Here is a 21,688-nt window from a genome sequence, read left to right on the forward strand (position 1 = left end):
TGTCACAGTGTAACCCCCATATCATATATGCACATAATGTAACTGTATAATATATAGGCACAGATATACCCCCCATCTTTCCCCCAGCCCCCCCCCCCACTGTCACAGTGTAACCCCCATATCATATATGCACATAATGTAACTGTATAATATATAGGCACAGATATACCCCCCATCTTTCCCCCAGCCCCCCCCCCCCCACTGTCACAGTGTAACCCCCATATCATATATGCACATAATGTAACTGTATAATATATAGGCACAGATATACCCCCCATCTTTCCCCCAGCCCCCCCCCCCCACTGTCCACAGTGTAACCCCCATATCATATATGCACATAATGTAACTGTATAATATATAGGCACAGATATACCCCCCATCTTTCCCCCAGCCCCCCCCCCCCACTGTCACAGTGTAACCCCCATATCATATATGCACATAATGTAACTGTATAATATATAGGCACAGATATACCCCCATCTTTCCCCCCCCCCCCACTGTCACAGTGTAACCCCCATATCATATATGCACATAATGTAACTGTATAATATATAGGCACAGATATACCCCCCATCTTTCCCCCAGCCCCCCCCCCCCACTGTCACAGTGTAACCCCCATATCATATATGCACATAATGTAACTGTATAATATATAGGCACAGATATACCCCCCATCTTTCCCCCCCCCCACTGTCACAGTGTAACCCCCATATCATATATGCACATAATGTAACTGTATAATATATAGGCACAGATATACCCCCCATCTTTCCCCCCCCCCACTGTCACAGTGTAACCCCCATATCATATATGCACATAATGTAACTGTATAATATATAGGCACAGATATACCCCCCATCTTTCCCCCAGCCCCCCCCCCCCCCACTGTCACAGTGTAACCCCCATATCATATATGCACATAATGTAACTGTATAATATATAGGCACAGATATACCCCCCATCTTTCCCCCAGCCCCCCCCCCCACTGTCACAGTGTAACCCCCATATCATATATGCACATAATGTAACTGTATAATATATAGGCACAGATATACCCCCCCATCTTTCCCCCAGCCCCCCCCCCCCCACTGTCATAGTGTAACCCCCCATATCATATATGCACATAATGTAACTGTATAATATATAGGCACAGATATACCCCCCACCTTTCCCCCAGCCCCCCCCCCCACTGTCACAGTGTAACCCCCATATCATATATGCACATAATGTAACTGTATAATATATAGGCACAGATATACCCCCCATCTTTCCCCCAGCCCCCCCCCCCCACTGTCACAGTGTAACCCCCATATCATATATGCACATAATGTAACTGTATAATATATAGGCACAGATATACCCCCCATCTTCCCCCCCCCCCCCCCACTGTCACAGTGTAACCCCCATATCATATATGCACATAATGTAACTGTATAATATATAGGCACAGATATACCCCCCATCTTTCCCCCCCCCCCCCCACTGTCACAGTGTAACCCCCATATCATATATGCACATAATGTAACTGTATAATATATAGGCACAGATATACCCCCCATCTTTCCCCCAGCCCCCCCCCCCCCACTGTCACAGTGTAACCCCCATATCATATATGCACATAATGTAACTGTATAATATATAGGCACAGATATACCCCCATCTTTCCCCAGCCCCCCCCCACTGTCACAGTGTTACCCCCATATCATATATGCACATAATGTAACTGTATAATATATAGGCACAGATATACCCCCCATCTTTCCCCAGCCCCCCCCCACTGTCACAGTGTTACCCCCATATCATATATGCACATAATGTAACTGTATAATATATAGGCACAGATATACCCCCCATCTTTCCCCCAGCCCCCCCCCACTGTCACAGTGTTACCCCCATATCATATATGCACATAATGTAACTGTATAATATATAGGCACAGATATACCCCCCATCTTCCCCCCCCCCCCCCCCCCCACTGTCACAGTTGTAACCCCCATATCATATATGCACATAATGTAACTGTATAATATATAGGCACAGATATACCCCCCATCTTTCCCCCAGCCCCCCCCCACTGTCACAGTGTAACCCCCATATCATATATGCACATAATGTAACTGTATAATATATAGGCACAGATATACCCCCCATCTTTCCCCCAGCCCCCCCCCCCCACTGTCACAGTGTAACCCCCATATCATATATGCACATAATGTAACTGTATAATATATAGGCACAGATATACCCCCCATCTTTCCCCCAGCCCCCCCCCCCACTGTCACAGTGTAACCCCCATATCATATATGCACATAATGTAACTGTATAATATATAGGCACAGATATACCCCCCATCTTTCCCCCAGCCCCCCCCCCCACTGTCACAGTGTAACCCCCATATCATATATGCACATAATGTAACTGTATAATATATAGGCACAGATATACCCCCCATCTTTCCCCCAGCCCCCCCCCCCCCACTGTCACAGTGTAACCCCCATATCATATATGCACATAATGTAACTGTATAATATATAGGCACAGATATACCCCCCCATCTTTCCCCCAGCCCCCCCCCCCCACTGTCACAGTGTAACCCCCATATCATATATGCACATAATGTAACTGTATAATATATAGGCACAGATATACCCCCCATCTTTCCCCCAGCCCCCCCCCCACTGTCACAGTGTAACCCCCATATCATATATGCACATAATGTAACTGTATAATATATAGGCACAGATATACCCCCCATCTTTCCCCCAGCCCCCCCCCCACTGTCACAGTGTAACCCCCATATCATATATGCACATAATGTAACTGTATAATATATAGGCACAGATATACCCCCCATCTTTCCCCCAGCCCCCCCCCCCCCACTGTCACAGTGTAACCCCCATATCATATATGCACATAATGTAACTGTATAATATATAGGCACAGATTTACCCCCCATCTTTCCCCCAGCCCCCCCCCCACTGTCACAGTGTAACCCCCATATCATATATGCACATAATGTAACTGTATAATATATAGGCACAGATATACCCCCCATCTTTCCCCCAGCCCCCCCCCACTGTCACAGTGTAACCCCCATATCATATATGCACATAATGTAACTGTATAATATATAGGCACAGATATACCCCCCATCTTTCCCCCAGCCCCCCCCCCCACTGTCACAGTGTAACCCCCATATCATATATGCACATAATGTAACTGTATAATATATAGGCACAGATATACCCCCCACCTTTCCCCCAGCCCCCCCCCCCCCACTGTCACAGTGTAACCCCCATATCATATATGCACATAATGTAACTGTATAATATATAGGCACAGATATACCCCCCATCTTTCCCCCAGCCCCCCCCCCCCCACTGTCACAGTGTAACCCCCATATCATATATGCACATAATGTAACTGTATAATATATAGGCACAGATATACCCCCCATCTTTCCCCCAGCCCCCCCCCCCCCACTGTCACAGTGTAACCCCCATATCATATATGCACATAATGTAACTGTATAATATATAGGCACAGATATACCCCCCATCTTCCCCCCCCCCCCACTGTCACAGTGTAACCCCCATATCATATATGCACATAATGTAACTGTATAATATATAGGCACAGATATACCCCCCATCTTTCCCCCCCCCCCCACTGTCACAGTGTAACCCCCATATCATATATGCACATAATGTAACTGTATAATATATAGGCACAGATATACCCCCATCTTTCCCCCCCCCCCCCACTGTCACAGTGTAACCCCCATATCATATATGCACATAATGTAACTGTATAATATATAGGCACAGATATACCCCCCATCTTTCCCCCAGCCCCCCCCCACTGTCACAGTGTAACCCCCATATCATATATGCACATAATGTAACTGTATAATATATAGGCACAGATATACCCCCCATCTTTCCCCAGCCCCCCCCCACTGTCACAGTGTTACCCCCATATCATATATGCACATAATGTAACTGTATAATATATAGGCACAGATATACCCCCCATCTTTCCCCCAGCCCCCCCCCCACTGTCACAGTGTAACCCCCATATCATATATGCACATAATGTAACTGTATAATATATAGGCACAGATATACCCCCCATCTTTCCCCCCACTGTCACAGTGTAACCCCCATATCATATATGCACATAATGTAACTGTATAATATATAGGCACAGATATACCCCCCATCTTTCCCCCAGCCCCCCCCCCCACTGTCACAGTGTAACCCCCATATCATATATGCACATAATGTAACTGTATAATATATAGGCACAGATATACCCCCCATCTTTCCCCCAGCCCCCCCCCCCCACTGTCACAGTGTAACCCCCATATCATATATGCACATAATGTAACTGTATAATATATAGGCACAGATATACCCCCATCTTTCCCCCCCCCCCACTGTCACAGTGTAACCCCCATATCATATATGCACATAATGTAACTGTATAATATATAGGCACAGATATACCCCCCATCTTCCCCCCCCCCCCCCACTGTCACAGTGTAACCCCCATATCATATATGCACATAATGTAACTGTATAATATATAGGCACAGATATACCCCCATCTTTCCCCCAGCCCCCCCCCCACTGTCACAGTGTAACCCCCATATCATATATGCACATAATGTAACTGTATAATATATAGGCACAGATATACCCCCCATCTTTCCCCCAGCCCCCCCCCCCCACTGTCACAGTGTAACCCCCATATCATATATGCACATAATGTAACTGTATAATATATAGGCACAGATATACCCCCCATCTTTCCCCCAGCCCCCCCCCACTGTCACAGTGTAACCCCCATATCATATATGCACATAATGTAACTGTATAATATATAGGCACAGATTTACCCCCCATCTTTCCCCCAGCCCCCCCCACTGTCACAGTGTAACCCCCATATCATATATGCACATAATGTAACTGTATAATATATAGGCACAGATATACCCCCCATCTTTCCCCCAGCCCCCCCCCACTGTCACAGTGTAACCCCCATATCATATATGCACATAATGTAACTGTATAATATATAGGCACAGATATACCCCCCATCTTTCCCCCCCCCCCCACTGTCACAGTGTAACCCCCATATCATATATGCACATAATGTAACTGTATAATATATAGGCACAGATTTACCCCTCATCTTTACTTACCCTTTAATAGAGAGAGAGGATCTCCTCATTTGTCATGGCCCGTATGGGTCTGTATTGGATGGATGGAGACCACTGGAAATACTTTATTTTATACATTTATAAAATATACCTGTAAAGGTAATTGCTACTAAAAGCTCTGTCTGTTCCTATTCCCTGCACTGCTGGTTCTGACTCCTGATACAACTCCCCAATACCCATTCATTCCTCATTCTCACTGGGTTTATAGTTATGTGTAACTGTCACTGTGTCTGTCCCTTTCCCTTCCCTGCACTGCTGGTTCTGACTCCTGATACAACTCCCCAATATCCATTCATTCCTCATTCTCACTGGGTTTATAGTTATGTGTAACTGTCACTGTGTCTGTCCCTTTCCCTTCCCTGCACTGCTGGTTCTGACTCCTGATACAACTCCCCAATACCCATTCATTCCTCATTCTCACTGGGTTTATAGTTATGTGTAACTGTCACTGTGTCTGTCCCTTTCCCTTCCCTGCACTGCTGGTTCTGACTCCTGATACAACTCCCCAATATCCATTCATCCCTCATTCTCACTGGGTTTATAGTTATGTGTAACTGTCACTGTGTCTGTCCCTTTCCCCTCTCTGCACTGCTGGTTCCGACTCCTGAAACAATCCCGCGGAATTGAGCTGAAGCGGATCTGGAGCAGGGCTGTTGCTTTAAGGGTCAGAAAGGGTTAAACAAACACTGTTTTGTTCTTATATTTGCAAATAACTACATTTGATTTAAAGGGGTGGGTTCAGCTTTAAGGCCAGTTCTAAGCAACTTTGCAATTGGTCTTCATTTTTTTTTATCTTTTATAGTTTGTTCCTTCTTCTGCCATTTTTATTCCTTATCTTCCTCTCCTATTCATATATACCAGTCTCTCTAATCAACCATTCCTTGGTTACTAGGGTCAGTTGGACCCTAGCAACCAGATAGCGGCTGAAATTCGAAACTGCAGAGCCGCCCAACAAAAAGTAAAATCATTAAAGAACTTTTTTTTTATATGGGAGAGTTGCTCATGAATCTAATTTTTATTTGGCTTTAGTTCCCCTTTAATGTCTTTAAAAAAAAGCCCCTTTTTGACCCAGGCTAATTCAGGGCTAATTACCCACTGGGAAATGACACAAGACCCCCATGTGCAAACCAAGCTCCGCCCCTCCCCCCCCCCCAACTTATTCCCAGCATTTAGCCCCCACAGCCGGTTTACTGGTCCCACAGAGAAACTTTATTTTGCCCCCAACTCTAATGAGCAAACACAGGGCTTAAAAGCACAGAGCCCATATGTGCTGACTGCCAGCCCTGACTGTCACCTCTCCATACACACACACACATATATATATATAGAGAGGGGGGGGGGGCTGTAACCTGAATGGAAGAAAAGCCTGTTTCTCCCTGTATTTAGCAGTTTGCATTTGGGAACAAGACCCAAAGGAGGGGCTTTGGGAAAAGTGGGAATTGGCCGATCCAGCTGGGGCCCCTCCCTCTCTCCTGTTCCACAGCCAATGGTTTGGGGGCTGTCAGTCGGTCAGGCTTAGCCGCACACTGCTGGGCAGTACTGTGTGTAGCTCTTACCCCAGGAGGCTGCTTTGGGTTGTACTGCCATGGGCTCTGTCTGTCTGTCCCTCTACCTGTGTCTGGCCCTCCGGCTGCTCCACTGGGGCACCACCCTGGCAGGAAGCGCAGGACTCCCAGGTAAGGAGCACCCATGGGGGAGAAACTTTTCCCATCAAGCTGGGAGGGGAGATTTGCCCTGAAATAGCTCCCAGGGAATGGGACCGGCTGATCCAAATGGGTTTGGCTCTGTATGAGAGGCAAGGACTGGCTTATATCTGTGGGCAAGGGGACTGGCTTATATCTGTGGGCAAGGGACTGGCTTATATCTGTGGGCAAGGGGACTGGCTTATATCTGTGGGCAAGGGACTGGCTTATATCTGTGGGCAAGGGGACTGGCTTATATCTGTGGGCAAGGGACTGGCGTATATTTGTAGGACTGGCTTATATCTGTGGGACTGGCTTATATCTGTGGGCAAAGGACTGGCGTATATTTGTAGGACTGGCTTATATCTGTGGGCAAGGGACTGGCTTTTATCTGTGGGCAAGGGGACTGGCATATATCTGTGGGCAAGGGACTGGCTTATATCTGTGGGACTGGCTTATATCTGTGGGCAAGGGACTGGCGTATATTTGTAGGACTGGCTTTTATCTGTGGGCAAGGGGACTGGCATATATCTGTGGGCAAGGGACTGGCTTATATCTGTGGACAAGGGACTGGCTTATATCTGTGGGCAAGGGGACTGGCTTATATCTGTGGGCAAGGGACTGGCTTATATCTGTGGACAAGGGACTGGCTTTTATCTGTGGGCAAGGGACTGGCTTTTATCTGTGGGCAAGGGACTGGCTTTTATCTGTGGGCAAGGGACTGGCTTATATCTGTGGGCAAGGGACTGGCTTATATCTGTGGGCAAGGGGACTGGCTTATATCTGTGGGCAAGGGACTGGCTTATATCTGTGGGCAAGGGACTGGCTTTTATCTGTGGGCAAGGGACTGGCTTTTATCTGTGGGCAAGGGACTGGCTTATATCTGTGGGCAAGGGACTGGCTTATATCTGTGGGCAAGGGGACTGGCTTATATCTGTGGGCAAGGGACTGGCTTATATCTGTGGGCAAGGGGACTGGCTTATATCTGTGGGCAAGGGACTGGCTTATATCTGTGGGCAAGGGACTGGCTTTTATCTGTGGGCAAGGGACTGGCTTATATCTGTGGGCAAGGGGACTGGCTTATATCTGTGGGCAAGGGGACTGGCTTATATCTGTGGGCAAGGGACTGGCTTATATCTGTGGGCAAAGGACTGGCTTATATGTGTGGGACTGGCTTATATCTGTGGGCAAGGGACTGGCTTATATCTGTGGGCAAGGGACTGGCTTATATCTGTGGGCAAAGGACTGGCTTATATCTGTGGGCAAGGGACTGGCTTATATCTGTGGGCAAGGGGACTGGCTTATATCTGTGGGTAAAGGACTGGCTTATATCTGTGGGCAAGGGGACTGGCTTATATCTGTGGGTAAAGGACTGGCTTATATCTGTGGGCAAGGGACTGGCTTATATCTGTGGGACTGGCTTATATCTGTTGGACTGGCTTATATCTGTGGGACTGGCTTATATCTGTGGGCAAGGGACTGGCTTATATCTGTGGGCAAGGGGACTGGCTTATATCTGTGGGCAAGGGACTGGCTTATATCTGTGGGCAAGGGACTGGCTTATATCTGTGGGCAAGGGACTGGCTTATATCTGTGGGCAAGGGACTGGCTTATATCTGTGGGCAAGGGACTGGCTTATATCTGTGGGCAAGGGGACTGGCTTATATCTGTGGGCAAGGGACTGGCTTATATCTGTGGGCAAGGGACTGGCTTATATCTGTGGGCAAGGGGACTGGCTTATATCTGTGGGTAAAGGACTGGCTTATATCTGTGGGCAAGGGGACTGGCTTATATCTGTGGGTAAAGGACTGGCTTATATCTGTGGGCAAGGGACTGGCTTATATCTGTGGGACTGGCTTATATCTGTGGGACTGGCTTATATCTGTGGGCAAGGGACTGGCTTATATCTGTGGGACTGGCTTATATCTGTGGGCAAGGGACTGGCTTATATCTGTGGGCAAGGGGACTGGCTTATATCTGTGGGCAAGGGACTGGCTTATATCTGTGGGCAAGGGACTGGCTTATATCTGTGGGACTGGCTTATATCTGTGGGACTGGCTTATATCTGTGGGCAAAGGACTGGCTTATATCTGTGGGCAAGGGGACTGGCTTATATCTGTGGGTAAAGGACTGGCTTATATCTATGGGCAAGGGACTGGCTTATATCTGTGGGACTGGCTTATATCTGTGGGACTGGCTTATATCTGTGGGACTGGCTTATATCTGTGGGACTGGCTTATATCTGTGGGACTGGCTTATATCTGTGGGCAAGGGACTGGCTTATATCTGTGGGCAAAGGACTGGCTTATATCTGTGGGCAAGGGACTGGCTTATATCTGTGGGACTGGCTTATATCTGTGGGCAAGGGACTGGCTTATATCTGTGGGCAAGGGACTGGCTTATATCTGTGGGACTGGCTTATATCTGTGGGACTGGCTTATATCTGTGGGCAAGGGACTGGCTTATATCTGTGGGACTGGCTTATATCTGTGGCCAAGGGACTGGCTTATATCTGTGGGCAAAGGACTGGCTTATATCTGTGGGCAAGGGACTGGCTTATATCTGTGGGCAAGGGGACTGGCTTATATCTGTGGGCAAGGGACTGGCTTATATCTGTGGGACTGGCTTATATCTGTGGCCAAGGGACTGGCTTATATCTGTGGGACTGGCTTATATCTGTGGGACTGGCTTATATCTGTGGGACTGGCTTATATCTGTGGCCAAGGGACTGGCTTATATCTGTGGGACTGGCTTATATCTGTGGCCAAGGGACTGGCTTATATCTGTGGGCAAAGGACTGGCTTATATCTGTGGGCAAGGGACTGGCTTATATCTGTGGGCAAGGGGACTGGCTTATATCTGTGGGCAAGGGACTGGCTTATATCTGTGGGACTGGCTTATATCTGTGGCCAAGGGACTGGCTTATATCTGTGGGCAAAGGACTGGCTTATATCTGTGGGACTGGCTTATATCTGTGGGACTGGCTTATATCTGTGGGCAAGGGACTGGCTTATATCTGTGGGACTGGCTTATATCTGTGGGCAAGGGACTGGCTTATATCTGTGGGCAAAGGACTGGCTTATATCTGTGGGCAAGGGACTGGCTTATATCTGTGGGCAAGGGACTGGCTTATATCTGTGGGCAAGGGGACTGGCTTATATCTGTGGGCAAGGGACTGGCTTATATCTGTGGGACTGGCTTATATCTGTGGGACTGGCTTATATCTGTGGGCAAGGGACTGGCTTATATCTGTGGGCAAGGGACTGGCTTATATCTGTGGGCAAAGGACTGGCTTATATCTGTGGGCAAGGGACTGGCTTATATCTGTGGGACTGGCTTATATCTGTGGGACTGGCTTATATCTGTGGGCAAGGGACTGGCTTATATCTGTGGGACTGGCTTATATCTGTGGGACTGGCTTATATCTGTGGGACTGGCTTATATCTGTGGGCAAGGGACTGGCTTATATCTGTGGGCAAAGGACTGGCTTATATCTGTGGGCAAGGGACTGGCTTATATCTGTGGGCAAGGGACTGGCTTATATCTGTGGGCAAGAGACTGGTTTATATCTGTGGGCAAAGGACTGGCTTATATCTGTGGGACTGGCTTATATCTGTGGGCAAAGGACTGGCTTATATCTGTGGGACTGGCTTATGTCTGTGGGCAAGGGACTGGCTTATATTTGTGGGCAAGGGACTGGCTTATATCTGTGGGACTGGCTTATATCTGTGGGACTGGCTTATATCTGTGGGCAAAGGACTGGCTTATATCTGTGGGCAAGGGACTGGCTTATATCTGTGGGCAAGGGACTGGCTTATATCTTTGGGACTGGCTTATATCTGTGGGCAAGGGACTGGCTTATATCTGTGGGACTGGCTTATATCTGTGGGCAAAGGACTGGCTTATATCTGTGGGCAAGGGACTGGCTTATATCTGTGGGACTGGCTTATATCTGTGGGCAAGGGACTGGCTTATATCTGTGGGCAAGGGACTGGCTTATATCTGTGGGCAAAGGACTGGCTTATATCTGTGGGCAAAGGACTGGCTTATATCTGTGGGCAAAGGACTGGCTTATATCTGTGGGCAAAGGACTGGCTTATATCAGGGGGCAAGGGACTGGCTAGAGGGAAAGCCACTAACTCAGGGGGCTGCTTTAATGGGAAAAGGGGCTGCTGGCTTATGGAAACTGCCCCTAGAGACGGACGTTTGTAAAGGGGTCCTTTAAAAGGGACCGGCTCATGTGAAAAGTGTTTTAATGGATTTCCCTGTGAATGGGACTGGATCGCATGGAAGCGGTTTATACTGGGTTCTACGTAATGGACTGGCGTATGGATAATACGTAACTGATCACACAAGTGGGACTGACTTATGGAAAAGTGATCCGTAATTGATCCCACAAGTGGGACTGGCTTATGGAAAAGTGATCCGTAATTGATCCCACAAGTGGGACTGGCTTATGGGAAAGTGATCTGTAATTGATCCCACTGGCTCTTGTTAAAGTGACTGTCGCTGGGTCATGTGAGAGCGACTTGTTATTATTATCTGTTGTTTATACAGAGCCGGCACATTTCCTATCCATCCCTGCACCAGCAGAGCTTACATTCTAAGGCCCCTGTCACAGTCACACACGGAAGGATCAGAAGACGATTAACCTGCCTTAGCGCCCAGGGGAAAGCCGAACAGTGAATGGGTTTCCCCCGGGGGAAAATGACTTGAAGTGGGACTGGCAAATGTGAAAGTGACTTGTACTATGAATGGCACCGGCTAATGTGAAAGTGACTTGTACTATAAATGGCACCGGCTAATGTGAAAGTGACTTGTACTATAAATGGCACCGGCTAATGTGAAAGTGACTTGTACTATGAATGGCACCGGCTAATGTGAAAGTGACTTGTACTATGAATGGGACGGCTAATGTGAAAGTGACTTGTACTATAAATGGCACCGGCTAATGTGAAAGTGACTTGTACTATGAATGGCACCGGCTAATGTGAAAGTGACTTGAACTATAAATGGCACCGGCTAATGTGAAAGTGACTTGTACTATGAATGGGACCGGCTAATGTGAAAATGACTTGTAATATAAATTTGACCGGCTAATGTGAAAGTGACTTGTACTATGAATGGCACCGGCTAATGTAAAAGTGACTTGTACTATAAATGGGACTGGCAAATGTGAAGTGACTTGTACTATGAATGGGACCGGCTAATGTGAAAGTGACTTGTACTATGAATGGCACCGGCTAATGTAAAAGTGACTTGTACTATAAATGGGACTGGCAAATGTGAAGTGACTTGTACTATGAATGGGACCGGCTAATGTGAAAGTGACTTGTACTATGAATGGCACCGGCTAATGTAAAAGTGACTTGTACTATAAATGGGACTGGCAAATGTGAAGTGACTTGTACTATGAATGGCACGGCTAATGTGAAAGTGACTTGTACTATAAATGGAACCAGCTAATGTGAAATTGACTTGTACTATGAATGGGACCGGCTAATGTGAAAGTGACTTGTACTATGAATGGCACGGCTAATGTGAAAGTGACTTGTACTATAAATGGGACTGGCAAATGTGAAAGTGACTTGTACTATGAATGGCACGGCTAATGTGAAAGTGACTTGTACTATGAATGGCACGGCTAATGTGAAAGTGACTTGTACTATAAATGGGACCAGCTAATGTGAAAGTGACTTGTACTATGAATGGCATGGCTAATGTGAAAGTGACTTGTACTATGAATGGCACCGGCTAATGTGAAAGTGACTTGTACTATGAATGGCACCGGCTAATGTGAAAGTGACTTGTACTATGAATGGGACCGGCTAATGTGAAAGTGACTTGTACTATGAATGGGACCGGCTAATGTGAAAGTGACTTGTACTATGAATGGGACCGGCTAATGTGAAAGTGACTTGTACTATGAATGGGACTGACTAATGTGAAAGTGACTTGTACTATGAATGGGACTGGCTAATGTGAAAGTGACTTGTACTATAAATGGGACCAGCTAATGTGAAAGTGACTTGTACTATGAATGGCACGGCTAATGTGAAAGTGACTTGTACTATGAATGGGACCGGCTAATGTGAAAGTGACTTGTACTATAAATGGGACCGGCTAATGTGAAGTGACTTGTACTATGAATGGGACTGACTAATGTGAAAGTGACTTGTACTATGAATGGGACTGACTAATGTGAAAGTGACTTGTACTATGAATGGGACCGGCTAATGTGAAAGTGACTTGTACTATGAATGGCATCGGCTAATGTGAAAGTGACTTGTACTATGAATGGGACCGGCTAATGTGAAAGTGACTTGTACTATGAATGGCACCGGCTAATGTGAAAGGGACTTGTACTATGAATGGCACCGGCTAATGTGAAAGTGACTTGTACTATGAATGGGACCGGCTAATGGGAAAGTGACTTGTACTATGAATGGGACCGGCTAATGTGAAAGTGACTTGTACTATGAATAGGACTGACTAATGTGAAAGTGACTTGTACCATGAATGGGACTGGCTTGTGTGAAAGTGTGAGTTGTACTATGAATGGGACCTGCTTGTATGAAAGTGACTTGTATGTTGTACTATGAATAGTAGTGACTAATGTGAAAGTGACTTGTACTATGAATGGGACTGGCTAATGTGAAAGTGACTTGTACTATGAATGGGACCGGCTAATGTGAAAGTGACTTGTACTATGAATGGGATCGGCTAATGTGAAAGTGACTTGTACTATGAATGGCACCGGCTAATGTGAAAGTGACTTGTACTATGAATGGGGCCGGCTTGTGTGAAAGTGACTTGTACTATAAATGGGAACGGCTTGTATGAAAGTGACTTGAATGTTGTACTATGAATAATAGTGACTAATGTGAAAGTGACTTGTACTATGAATGGGACTGGCTTGTGTGAAAGTGACTTGTACTATAAATGGGACAGCTAATGTGAAAGTGACTTGTACTATGAATGGCACGGCTAATGTGAAAGTGACTTGTACTATGAATGGCACCGGCTAATGTGAAAGTGACTTGTACTATGAATGGTACCGGCTAATGTGAAAGTGACTTGTACTATGAATGGGACCGGCTAATGTGAAAGTGATTTGTACTATGAATGGGACTGACTAATGTGAAAGTGACTTGTATCATGAATGGGACTGGCTTGTGTGAAAGTGTGAGTTGTACTATGAATGGGACCTGCTTGTATGAAAGTGACTTGTATGTTGTACTATGAATAGTAGTGACTAATGTGAAAGTGACTTGTACTATGAATGGGACCGGCTAATGTGAAAGTGACTTGTACTATGAATGGGACTGGCTAATGTGAAAGTGACTTGTACTATGAATGGGACCGGTTTGTATGAAAGTGACTTGAATGTTGTACTATGAATAATAGTGACTAATGTGAAAGTGACTTCTACTATGAATAGGACTGACTAATGTGAAAGTAACTTGTACTATGAATGGCACCGGCTAATGTGAAAGTGACTTGTACTATGAATGGCACCGGCTAATGTGAAAGTGACTTGTACTATGAATGGGACTGACTAATGTGAAAGTGACTTGTACCATGAATGGGACTGGCTTGTGTGAAAGTGTGAGTTGTACTATGAATGGGACCAGCTTGTATATTAGGGACTTGTATGTTGTACTATGAATAGTAGTGACTAATGTGAAAGTGACTTGTACTATGAATGGGACTGGCTTGTGTGAAAGTGACCTGTACTATAAATGGGACCGGCTAATGTAAAAGTGACTTGTACTATGAATGGAACCGGCTAATGTGAAAGTGACTTGTACTATGAATGGGACCGGCTTGTATGAAAGTGACTTGAATGTTGTACTATGAATAATAGGGACTAATGTGAAAGTGACTTGTACTATGAATAGGACTGACTAATGTGAAAGTGACTTGTACTGTGAATGGCACCGGCTAATGTGAAAGTGACTTGTACTATGAATGGGACTGGCTAATGTGAAAGTGACTTGTACTATGAATGGCACCGGCTAATGTGAAAGTGACGTACTATGAATCGGACCGGCTAATGTGAAAGTGACTTGTACTATGAATAGGACTGGCTAATGTGAAAGTGACTTGTACTATGAATAGGACTGGCTAATGTGAAAGTGACTTGTACTATGAATAGGACTGGCTAATGTGAAAGTGACTTGTACTGTGAATTGCACCGGCTAATGTAAAAGTGACTTGTACTATGAATAGGACTGACTAATGTGAAAGTGACTTGTACTATGAATGGCACCGGCTAATGTGAAAGTGACTTGTACTATGAATAGGACTGGCTAATGTGAAAGTGACTTGTACTGTGAATGGCACCGGCTAATGTAAAAGTGACTTGTACTATGAATAGGACTGACTAATGTGAAAGTGACTTGTACTATGAATGGCACCGGCTAATGTGAAAGTGACTTGTACTATGAATAGGACTGGCTAATGTGAAAGTGACTTGTACTATGAATGGGACCGGCTAATGTGAAAGTGACTTGTACTATGAATGGGACCGGCTAATGTGAAAGTGACTTGTACTATGAATAGGACTGGCTAATGTGAAAGTGACTTGTACTATGAATTGCACTGGCTAATGTGAAAGTGACTTGTACTATGAATAGGACTGACTAATGTGAAAGTGACTTGTACTATGAATGGGACTGGCTAATGTGAAAGTGACTTGTACTATGAATGGCACCGGCTAATGTGAAAGTGACTTGTACTATGAATGGGACCGGCTAATGTGAAAGTGACTTGTACTATGAATGGCACCGGCTAATGTGAAAGTGACTTGTACTATGAATAGGACCAGCTAATGTGAAAGTGACTTTTACTATGAATGGGACTGGCTAATGTGAAAGTGACTTGTACTATGAATGGGACCGGCTAATGTGAAAGTGACTTGTACTATGAATTGGACTGGCTAATGTGAAAGTGACTTGTACTATGAATGGGACCGGCTTGTATGAAAGTGACTTGAATGTTCTACTATGAATAATAGGGACTAATGTGAAAGTGACTTGTACTATGAATAGGACTGACTAATGTGAAAGTGACTTGTACTATGAATGGCACCGGCTAATGTGAAAGTGACTTGTACTATGAATGGCACCGGCTAATGTGAAAGTGACGTACTATGAATGGGACCGGCTAATGTGAAAGTGACTTGTACTATGAATGGGACTGACTAAAGTGAAAGTGACTTGTACTATGAATGGGACTGGCTTGTGTGAAAGTGACCTGTACTATAAATGGGACCGGCTAATGTGAAAGTGACTTGTACTATAAATGGGACCGGCTAATTTGAAAGTGAATTGTACTATGAATGGGACTGGCTAATGTGAAAGTGACTTGTACTATGAATGGGGCTGACTAATGTGAAAGTGACTTGTACTATGAATGGGACCGACTAATTTGAAAGTGAATTGTACTATGAATGAGACTGGCTAATGTGAAAGTGACTTGTACTATGAATGGGGCTGACTAATGTGAAAGTGACTTGTACTATGAATGGGACCGGCTTGTATGAAAGTGACTTGTATGTTGTACTATGAAAAATAGTGACTAATGTGAAAGTGACTTGTACTATGAATGGGACTGGCTTGTGTGAAAGTGACTTGTACTATAAATGGGAATGGCTTGTGTGAAAGTGACTTGTACTATAAATGGGACCGGTTAATGTGAAAGTGACTTGTACTATGAATGGGACCGGCTAATGTTAAAGTGACTTGTACTATGAATGGGACTGGATAATGTGAAAGTGACTTGTACTATGAATGGCACCGGCTAATGTGAAAGTGACTTGTACTATGAATGGGACTGGATAATGTGAAAGTGATTTGTACTATGAATGGCACCGGCTAATGTGAAAGTGACTTGTACTATGAATGGAATTGGCTAATGTGAAAGTGACTTGTACTATGAATGGGACTGGCTTGTGTGAAAGTGACTTGTACTATGAATAGGACTGGCTTGTGTGAAAGTGATTTTTGCTATAAATGGGACTGGCTAATGTGAAAGTGACTTGTAGTATGAATGGGACTGCCTTGTGTGAAAGTAACTTGTACTATGAATGGGACTGGCTTGTTTTAAAGTGACTTGTACTATAAATGGGACTGGCTAATGTGAAAGTGACTTGTACTATAAATGGGACTGGCTAATGTGAAAGTGACTTGCACTATACAGTAAATGGTACTGGTTTGTTTGAAAGTGACTTGTACTATAAATGGGACCAGCTAATGTTAAAGTGACTTGTACTATGAATGGGACTGACTAATGTGAAAGTGACTTGTACTATGAATGGAACCGGCTAATGTGAAAGTGACTTGTACTATGAATGGAACCGGCTAATGTGAAAGTGACTTGTACTATGAATGGAACCGGCTAATGTGAAAGTGACTTGTACTATGAATGGGACCGGCTAATGTGAAAGTGACTTGTACTATAAATGGAACCGGCTAATGTGAAAGTGACTTGTACTATGAAAGGGACCGGCTAATGTGAAAGTGACTTGTACTATAAATGGAACCGGCTAATGTGAAAGTGACTTGTACTATGAATGGGACCGGCTAATGTGAAAGTGACTTGTACTATAAATGGAACCGGCTAATGGGAAAGTGACTTGTACTATAAATGGGACCGGCTAATGTGAAAGTGACTTGTACTATGAAAGGGACCGGCTAATGTGAAAGTGACTTGTACTATAAATGGAACCGGCTAATGTGAAAGTGACTTGTACTATAAATGGAACCGGCTAATGTGAAAGTGACTTGTACTATAAATGGGACCGGCTAATGGGAAAGTGACTTGTACTATGAATGGGACTGGCTATTGGGAAAGTGACTTGTACTATAAATGGGACCGGCTAATGTGAAAGTGACTTGTACTATGAATGGGACTGACTAATGTAAAAGTGACTTGTACTATGAATGGGACTGGCTTATGGGAAAGTGACTTGTACTATAAATGGGACTGGCTAATGTGAAAGTGACTTGCACTGTACAGTAAATGGTACTGGCTTGTTTGAAAGTGACTTGTACTATAAATGGGACTGGCTAATGGGAAAGTGACTTGTACTATAAATAGGACTGGCTAATGTGAAATTGACTTGTACTATGAATGGGACCGGCTAATGTGAAAGTGACTTGTACTATGAATGGGACTGGCTAATGGGAAAATAACTGGTTTAAATGAGCGTTTAATGTACTGTCATATGGGAACAGGACTGGTTTTCAGGGAGATGGAATGTACTGGCCCAGGTTGGGGGCACTGGTGTATGTGAGGTAACTGGTGTAGGGCAAAGAGACTGGCATTTAGTGGTTCATGTTATAGAAGCCCCCCCCGTTTGTGCCCCCTCCCTGCCTGTTTGCCCTGTGCCCAATGGCGGCAATGCCTTGTCCAATCAGCCGGGCCTTGATTTGATGCTGTCGGACTCCTCTCTATAAATAGGTCCCGCCCAGAGCGCCTCCCTATAGGCTGACAGTGAAGTTAATGGAAACTTCTTATTTCCCCCCTTGCCCCCCCCCGTGACATTGTGCTACACGTGTGGCTGTACATACCCCCCCCCAACGTCTGTCACTTGCCCCCCCCCCATCCCCATCCTGGGGGTGACATTTCCCAACTGGGATTTCATTGCCCCCCCCCAGGCCCAAATCACCACTCTCCCCACTAAATCCGATGTGACTGGCACCGGGGGGGGGCACTTTTGCATCTCTTCCCTGCCCGACGGGGGCCTTTATACCCTTCACTTTCCTTTCTTTATCAATTATGTATGAAAATAGGGAAACAAATGCCAATTTCCCATGATGCCCTGCTCTTCGTTACTGACCTTTTCCTGCAATCTGCTAATTGTAATTGCCCCGCGAGAAAAAAGACATAATTGTATTATTTTCTTTTCTTCCAATTTTTGATTATTTATTTAGCGTATAATCTTCTCCCCCCGGGGTCGGGGGGCTCCTCTCTCCCTATGCCTGGGGGGGGGGCTTTTCTCTCCCTATGCATGGTGGGTGCTTTTCTCTCCCTATGCCAGAGGGTGGACAATTAAAAGTGTATTTTCCGACAAGCTAAAACTTCAATATTGACCTACAGGCATTCATCAATAGCCCCGGGGGTCACTTCTTTTTTTTTTTCCCACAGCCCCCAGGGGGGGGCGGGGCTTACACTTCATACAGGGTCAGTGCTGCGGCTTTTTGACTTCCCATTAACCCTTTGGATTCTCCCAGGGTGGTGGGAATCGTAGCTCTGTGTTGTGTTACCCCACCGGATTGGTAAAATACCACACATTCCCCCCCGTGGGGGGGGGGGGGGGAACATTGGGTTTAACCCCTTAGTCTTCCCTTTTTTTTTCCTAGACTGCTGATTCGGCACCGTTCTTTATTGTGATATTTCCCCCCCCAATTTGCTGTTATTTTTATTTCGGGTGTTTATTTCCCCTTGGGCTCTAAGGGGTTACAGCGGGACATGAGAGCTAAACAGTGCGGTCAGAGACTGCGTCATCGGCCGGGGAGAGAGCGACCCACTCAGGGCTCCATTGAGACCCCATTAACCTAATGAGTTCTGGGAATCTTACGGTTAATGAGGTTGTTCACCTTGGGGTTAACTTATAATAGAGAGAGTCATATTTTTTTCATTATTTGTAGTATTTCACTATTTGTTCAGCAGCAGCTACTTGGTTGCTAGGGTCCATTACCTTAGCAACCTGTATGAGAGACTGATAGATGGATAGGAGAGGACATGGAATAGAAAGATAAGGAATACAAAGTAACAATAAAACTGGAGCCTCACAGAGCAATAGGGTTTGGCTGCCGGGAATATCAGGAATAAATAATGAAGACCAATTGAAAAGTTGCTTAGCATTGGCCAGTCTGTAACATACTAAAAGTTAACTTAAAGGTGAACCTACCCCTTTAAAACAACCCCCCCCCCTCTGCAGGGTTCTGGGCTCTCAGGAGCTGACAGTTCCCAAATGAGTGTGGCCCCTATCTGATTGTGTGGCCCCCTATGTGATTGTGTGGCCCCTATCTGATTGTGTGGCCCCTATCTGATTGTGTGGCCCCTATCTGATTGTATGACCCTCTATCTGATTGTATGGCCCCTATCTGATTGTGTGGCCCCTATTTGATTGTGTGGCCCCTATCTGATTGTGTGGCCCCTATCTGATTGTGTGGCCCCTATCTAATTGTGTGGCCCCCTATCTGATTGTGTGGCCCCCTATCTGATTGTGTGGCCCCTATCTGATTGTGTTGCCTCCTATCTGATTGTGTGGCCCCCTATCTGATTGTATGGCCGCTGTCTGATTGTATGGTCCCTATTTGATTGTGTGGCCCCCTATCTGATTGTATGGCCCCTATCTGATTGTGTGGCACCTATATGTTTGTGTGGCCCCCTATCTGATTGTGTGGCCCCCTATCTGATTGTATGGCCGCTGTCTGATTGTATGGTCCCTATTTGATTGTGTGGCCCCCTATTTGATTGTGTGGCCCCCTATCTGATTGTATGGCCGCTGTCTGATTGTATGGTCCCTATTTGATTGTGTGGCCCCCTATCTGATTGTATGGCCCCTATCTGATTGTGTGGCACCTATATGTTTGTGTGGCCCCCTATCTGATTGTGTGGCCCCTATCTGATTGTGTGGCCCCCTATCTGATTGTGTGGCCCCTATCTGATTGTGTGGCCCCTATCTGATTGTGTGGCCCCTATCTGATTGTATGGCCCCTATCTGATTGTGTGGCACCTATATGTTTGTGTGGCCCCCTATCTGATTGTGTGGCCCCTATCTGATTGTGTGGCCCCCTATCTGATTGTGTGGCCCCCTATCTGATTGTGTGGCCCCTATCTGATTGTGTGGCCCCCTATCTGATTGTGTGGCCCCTATCTGATTGTGTGGCCCCTATTTGATTGTGTGGCCCCTATCTGATTGTGTGGCCCCCTATCTGATTGTATGGCCCCTATCTGATTGTGTGGCACCTATATGTTTGTATGGCCCCTATCTGATTGTGTGGCCCCTATCTGATTATGTGGCCCCCTGTCTGATTGTATGGCCCCTATCTGATTGTGTGGCCCCTATCTGATTATGTGGCCCCCTATCTGATTATGTGGCCCCTATCTGATTATGTGGCCCCCTATCTGATTATGTTGCCCCCTATCTGATTATGTGGCCCCTATCTGATTATGTGGCCCCCTATCTGATTATGTGGCCCCTATCTGATTATGTGGCCCCTATCTGATTATGTGGCCCCTATCTGATTATGTGGCCCCTATCTGATTATGTGGCCCCCTATCTGATTATGTGGCCCCCTATCTGATTATGTGGCCCCCTATCTGATTATGTGGCCCCTATCTGATTATGTGGCCCCTATCTGATTATGTGGCCCCCTATCTGATTATGTGGCCCCTATCTGATTATGTGGCCCCTATCTGATTATGTGGCCCCTGTCTGATTGTGTAAGAAAGTGAAGCCAGATTTTAAAGGGGAAACGTACCCTGATTTCATAAAATGATTGTTTTTACTTCCTAATACAGAAGATATCCCCCCTTGTTACAAACTGTCAGTGAAAGTGCCGGCCTATACTATCTGCCCCAGTGGCGGAACTGTAGGGGAACGGATCCTGGGGTTACAGGGGGGCGGGGTCTGTTTCCTCTATAGCCACTCCCCTTGCCCAAGCTATCTGGTCCCGGCTGCTTATTAAGCTCAGATTTGGGGCATTTGGACCTTATTGCCTTATGGTTTGAGCACGGATGTGACCTTCGGGGATTCAGTTGGGCC

The 21,688-nt window shown here is 45.8% G+C and overlaps 1 protein-coding gene across 6 annotated transcripts in view; it reads left to right on the plus strand.

Moving 5' to 3' along the window:
- The first annotated feature begins 6,695 nt into the window (after nt 1–6,695).
- The window catches only part of scube1 (signal peptide, CUB domain, EGF-like 1), a 147,579-nt gene continuing 132,586 nt past the window's right edge, over nt 6,696–21,688 (plus strand). For 3 of the 6 annotated variants that reach the window (XM_031898495.1, XM_031898496.1, XM_031898498.1), the window contains exon 1: nt 6,696–6,900. In XM_031898495.1, coding sequence (XP_031754355.1) covers nt 6,810–6,900 — 91 coding nt within the window. In that variant the 5' untranslated portion in view covers nt 6,696–6,809. The remainder of the gene's footprint in view (nt 6,901–21,688) is intronic. The other 3 variants (XM_031898497.1, XM_031898499.1, XM_031898500.1) reach the window with 1 other exon arrangement.

This window comes from Xenopus tropicalis, chromosome 3 (genome assembly GCF_000004195.4).
Source record: "Xenopus tropicalis strain Nigerian chromosome 3, UCB_Xtro_10.0, whole genome shotgun sequence".
Taxonomy (NCBI): Eukaryota; Metazoa; Chordata; class Amphibia; order Anura; family Pipidae; genus Xenopus; species Xenopus tropicalis.